Source organism: Durio zibethinus, chromosome 12, assembly GCF_047325235.1.
Source record: "Durio zibethinus cultivar Kanyao isolate XHJ-2024 chromosome 12, ASM4732523v1, whole genome shotgun sequence".
Lineage (NCBI taxonomy): Eukaryota > Viridiplantae > Streptophyta > Magnoliopsida > Malvales > Malvaceae > Durio > Durio zibethinus.
Window position 1 is genome coordinate 18,474,465 of NC_143173.1, and position 5,975 is coordinate 18,480,439.

At 31.4% G+C, this 5,975-nt stretch overlaps 1 protein-coding gene, 1 non-coding gene and 1 pseudogene across 2 annotated transcripts; all 3 read left to right on the forward strand.

Moving 5' to 3' along the window:
* On the forward strand, positions 1–119 carry LOC149515829 (U5 spliceosomal RNA). Its single transcript, XR_016326396.1, has one exon. It is a non-coding gene; the product is annotated as a U5 spliceosomal RNA (small nuclear RNA).
* Positions 120–2,404: 2,285 nt separating this feature from the next.
* LOC149515830 (U5 spliceosomal RNA) lies at positions 2,405–2,531 on the forward strand (annotated as a pseudogene).
* Positions 2,532–3,683: 1,152 nt separating this feature from the next.
* Positions 3,684–5,087, forward strand: LOC111297254 (uncharacterized). The gene is made up of 2 exons (XM_022891918.2): positions 3,684–4,371; positions 4,743–5,087. Exons 1-2 carry the CDS (start codon positions 3,745–3,747, stop codon positions 4,857–4,859), a joined length of 744 nt encoding a protein of 247 aa, XP_022747653.2. The 5' UTR covers positions 3,684–3,744; the 3' UTR covers positions 4,860–5,087.
* Positions 5,088–5,975: the final 888 nt, after the last annotated feature.

The window sequence follows — 5,975 nt, forward strand, 5'->3', positions numbered from 1 at the left end:
AGCCGTACAGTGAGTACAGAGCGAATTATTCTTTCGCCTTTTACTAAAGAATACCGTGTGCTCACTGCTCTTAGCGGCATACGCCTATTTTTGGAAGGTTGTTCCTCGTTGAACAGCCTATCAATTTTAGTTAAAAATTTTGAAATAAACAAAATAAAATTTCATATCTTATTGAGCTGGAAGGTTGTTCCTCGTTGAACAGCCTATCAATTTTAGTTAAAAATTTTGAAATACCAAAATAAAATTTCGTATCTTATTGAGCCATTGTCACTTCTCTATGAACTTTGATTATTGTCAATGGACTATAAAATAAAGTCTCATTTTTTTTCATACAATTATGTTTCTAGTTATGGCTTCCATCGTTGTTAACTTGAAACTTATGGTACATCTCAAACAAAAGTCCCATTTGTTCAACAAGTTCAATGTCAAGGCGGTGCTTACTGCTGTTGCAGATGTGATTTAGGAAATGCTGGTATGATTTAGATTTGCAGACAGTAAGAATCTTAGTGTAGGAGTAGATGCCTGTTGGTCTATGTTCAAAGTTCATAATTGTAGCAGTTCAGACAGACTTGCTTTGAGCCTTTTGTTATGTAATTGGGGAAACTTGTTATCTATATTTATCTGGTTTAGAGTCCTTTGAAGTTTAAACCTATTTCGCGAATTCTTTTTGACTTAAACTTTCAAATTATTTCAACATTCGCAAAACAGGATTGAAACCAGCAAGTATCAAACCGAAAAGTGGTCTGGTGTTCTTGCAATTGTGTCTCTTAAATTGATATAAATAATGGGTTCTGTCCTTAACTTGTTTTGATTTTGTAAATTAAATTTCAAGTATGTCAGTCCAATTGTATAACTGGAACCTATTTGGTTACATCAAATCCTCAAGCCATTACTTGTAACCTCATTCTTGGGGTCTAAACAATGTTTTGATTTCCTGCTATTGGAGGTAGCAGATATCTTCAAGGAAAGATGATTGAAAAGTTTGCACAATGGATGGTGAACTTATCCTCTGCTCTTTCAGCAGGTTTCGAATCTCCCTTCCCCAAATCAAAAACGGGAAACAGAAAAGGGAAAAGTTTAAAATATTAGGCCATAGTATAGCTCATAAGTAATATAAAAATTATACCACTTGTCTTATTGGTTTAATGGTTTATGCATTTACCTTAAAAAACGACATCCAATAGCTGTGATATATATTCAAATTTCAATATTCACAATCACTTATTTTAGGTTATGACCCCATTTGTAAAAAACAAAAAAAATCCCTTACAACTCATGATTGCTATATCTGTGTCCTTGGTTGCTTTAAATATAGAGCTTTGGTTGCTCTATATTATAACACTTTTTTCTCCCAATTTTTATAATATAAGGATGAGATTTGTTAGATAGAAGAAAATTACGTACATCAAAATATTTAGTTAGAATATTTATGGTTATTTTTACTTCATTTCACTATATTCTTTCATTAAACAAGGGCATTGAGTAGTAATGATTTAATTATAATAATAAATTTTTTGTTTGTAAATTTTTGCTTTTAAAAGGCACAAACATACAAAAAAAAAAGTAAAAATATAATATTAAATACATATAGGGTTCATAAATCTTACGACTGAATTTATTGATTTTACTATTTTTAAATTTAATATTTTTATCAAAATAATAACTTAACTTGATTAATAAAATCAATATATTTGTTTTTTTGTACAATTATTGCTTAAAACATGGACTTCAAGGAAGAATTTAATAATAGAATTTTTATATAATTTTTTTAAAAAAGATAAAATATGCATAAAAACTATTTGAAAAAGTATTCAAACAACATATGAATTTGAATAGAAGCTAAGGGATTCAATATAACATTGATAAATCCTATAAAACTTGAAATAAATTTTTTTTTTTGTTTTTTGGTATTTGAAGATGTCAAGATTTCAATTCTGATGATTAAAATTAAAAATTTAGCACTTAATCAATAAATTACATGGCTGCTTGCTAAAATATTCATGTTTTTATGGATTTTCCATAACCTAAATCCATTGCTTAACTATATTAAAGAGACAACGAAAACCAAGCGTTTAAATGAATTATATTTTTGTTTAAAAAAAGGTACCATATATTTTATAAGGATTTGAACTTGGCTAAGCTAGCAAAGAAATTTTTCAACAACTCTTTTCATTACATTCAAATTCAATGATGAAAATGATGACTTGAGGAAGAAATACTTCAATAAGGGAGAAAAAAAGCATGAAAAATGTGAGTAAATGTGTTAAAAAAGTGTGTGGCTTAGCAGAAGAGTGGACAATTGCAACAGCTAACAGTAGAACAGAACCCCACATTCCCAAGAGACAAACAAGTGAACCTTAACCTACTCTATAAATAAAATCGCTAATGTAATGGATAGAGCACGGAGTCCTGCGGTGAGCACAAAATGAACTATTATTTTGCCTTTTACTAAAGATTACCGTGTGCTTGGAGTGCTGTTTCTGATTGAACGGCCTATCAATTTCAGTTAAAATTTTGAAACTCCAAATGTACAATTCGTGTTTGCTTAAGCCACTGTCATTTTGCTATGATCCTTGATTACTGCCATTGAACTAAAATAACATAAGCCGTAAAATTGAACAAAAAAGGCCCCTTTTTTTGTTTCATACAATTATCTTTCTTGTCACGGCCTCCACCATTGTCAGCTTGAAACTTATGGAACAACTCAGACAAAAAGTCCCATTTTTGTTCAACAAGTTTAATGTCAAGGCGGTACTTACTGCCGTTGCAGATGTGATTTGGGAAATGCTGGTATGATTTAGATTTGCAGACAGTAAGAATCCTAGTGTAGGAGTAGATGCTTGTTGGTCTATGTTCAAAGTTCATACTTGTAGCAGTTCAGACAGACTTGCTTTGAGCCTTTTGTTATGTAATTGGGGAAACTTGTTATCTATCTTTATCTGGTTTTAGAGTCCTTCGAAGTCTAAACCTATTTAGTGAATTCTTTTTGACTTAAACTTTCAAATTATTTCATTTTTTTGCAAAACAGGATTGAAATAGCACATTTTAAACATTGAAACCAGCAAGTATCAAACTGAGAAGTGGTCTGGTGTTCTTGCAATTGTGTCTCTTCAATTGATATATATAATGGCTTCTGTTGTTAACTTGTTTTGGTTATGTAAACTAAATTTCAAGCATGTCAGCCCAATTGTATAACTGGAACCTTTTTGGTTATATCAAATATTCAAACCATTACTTATAACCTCATTCTTGGGTTCTAAACAATGTTTTGATTTCCTGCTATTGGAAGTAGCAGATCTCTTCAAGTAAAGATGATTGAAATGCTTGCACAATGGTTGGTGAATTTATCCTCTGCTCTTTGAGCAGCTTTCCAATCTCCCTTCCCCAAATTGAAATCAGGAAAAAGAAAATAGAAAATTTAAAAATATTAGTCTATAGTATAACTTATAAGTAATCTAAAAATTATACTTGTCGTGTTAATTAGTTTAATGGTTCATGCATTTGCCTTAAAAGATGGTATCCAGTACTCACAATCACTTACTTATCCGAGGTTGTGACCTCGTTTGTTTGTATGAAAAAGAAATATAGGAGACTTGGAAGTAGGGGAAAGAATCCCTTGCAAACTCATGGATGCTCTATATTTGTCCTTTGTTGCTTTAAATATAGAGCATAAACTCCGCAAATTTTAACAAGACAGTAATTGTAGTAAAGATCTCTGAAAGTCCTTACAACAGTGATCCTGTAATGGCTCCCACCACCGTTAGCTTGAAGCTTCTGGTTGACTCAACAAGCCAAAGGGTTCTGCTTGCTGAAGCTGGGAAAGATTTTGTTGATTTTCTGTTCAATATTCTGCCATTGCCTCTAGGCACTGTCATAGGGCTTCTCACCAAACAAGACATGGTCGGTTGCCTTGGAAACCTTTACGAGAGCCTTGAAAATCTGAGCGACACTTACCTGCAGTCAATGGCGAATAAAGACACCCTTTTGAAGCCTAAAGTTTCCAACTATACTGCAAATTTACCATCCTTGTTGCCAAACATTCAATCGCTAACATCCACCAACATTTATAACTGTGGCAATAGTTACCATCGTAGAGGCTGTGGTATCTATGTGGCAAATGATTCGAACTCCATTTGTCTTTCCTGCAACAATATTATGAGCCAAATCGCAACCGTTGTCAATCCACCAACGAAGAAGGCTTCATCATGTGATGAAGGAGGTTATGTCAAAGGGGTTATTACTTACATGATCATGGATGATCTGGTTGTAAGGCCTATGTCAACTATTTCTTGTATCACTTTACTCAAGAAGTTCAATATCAAGGATGTAGGGGTTCTTGAAGAGAAAGTGATTGATATAGGGGCGGATGAGGTAAGAAATTACCTCATTTCTTTTGCTGCCTTAATTTTAAGTAGGGTTAATGTCTTGAATGCCTTACTAACTATGAACTATGGTAAAATATTTAATACGTTAGCTCAACTTTGAAAATCTCTAATATAATATATGAATTATAAATTTGTTAACTAATATAATACTCATTCATTACACTCTTAAAATTATTAGTTCCCAATGATAACATGTGATTGACAAGTAGCTTTCATTATAATTATGAAATCATTAGTGATATTATCTCTTTTTAATTAACCGAGGTGTAATTTTCCACGTGAGATTTGAAAACTTTAGGATGTGGCACACTTTCATTGATGATAAAAGATTGGCTTAAACTTGTTTTTCTGCAATAGGGTGTGAAATTGCTGAAGGCATCTTTGCAGTCCAAGACCGTTCTTACCGATGTATTTCTCGGGAAGAAGGGGGACCAAAGTGATGCTAGCAATTCTAGTGCAGTACTTTCAATCTGATTTAGGAAAAGCTGGTTGATTTTCGGTTTGCAGACAGTTTTAATAGTCTCAATGTAATAGGGGATGCTCACTGATTTCTGTTCAAATTTTAGCAGTTTGTATGAGAATTGCTCTGAGCCTTTTGTTATGTAATAATGGTGGTTTTAGAGACCTCCCATGTCAGAACCTATTTACTGCTAAAATCTTTTGGCTTATTGCAGGAGTGCGGATCGTTGATCTCAAATATAAGTTTGTTTGCTTCACATATATATATATATATATAGCTTTCATCAAGCCTGATTCAAATATGACAGCCCAAATCTAAGACTTTTAAGTTTTAACTGGTACCTGTTTCGAAATTCGAAGCCTCAAAGGCTTTCTTATTCGTATCCTTGCCTTCATGCAATTTGAACAGATTGCTACCTTCAAAATCATTAAATGAGTTTATACACGAAAATTCTAACTTTATGCAATCAATTATTTTCCAAAATTGTTTAAATTATGAAGCTGAAATTTATGTCTATTAGTTCGTATAGTTATCTATAAAAGATGGCATTTAGTAGATTTGGAGTTTGAATCCCAATACTTTCTAACAGTCCCATTTCCTGTCTTCATGCTACAGCTTCTTTTTTTTTTTTGTAAAAAAATAATTTGAACTCTGAAGCATGGAAACTAAACTATGGAATTGATAAGTATCGATAACATGGAAATTGTATAGTATCAGATTGAGAATTGGTCTAGTGTTCCTGCAATTGTATCATTAGATTGCAAATGATAGGTCATGCTCTTCGATGGATATTAAATAAAGGGTTCTTTGTTCTTGACAGACTTAATTTTGTAAATTGAACTTTCAAGAATTAATTATCATAATTAATTATTAATATTTATTTGATATGTATTATATATAATTTTATGATCATGACAAATTCATTAATTTAAAAGGTGTTTTTAAAAGTATAAGGAATTTGTTTGTCTGTGAAAATTTTAAAAATTTATTTTATGGAACAAACTCATTTGAATTTTTATACAAAATTAAAATATTAAAATGGTTCTAATGTGCGATAACAATTTTTTAATTAAAATTTTTAAACATATTTTAATTTTATCTTTTAATAATTCATGAAATTATAATAAGAA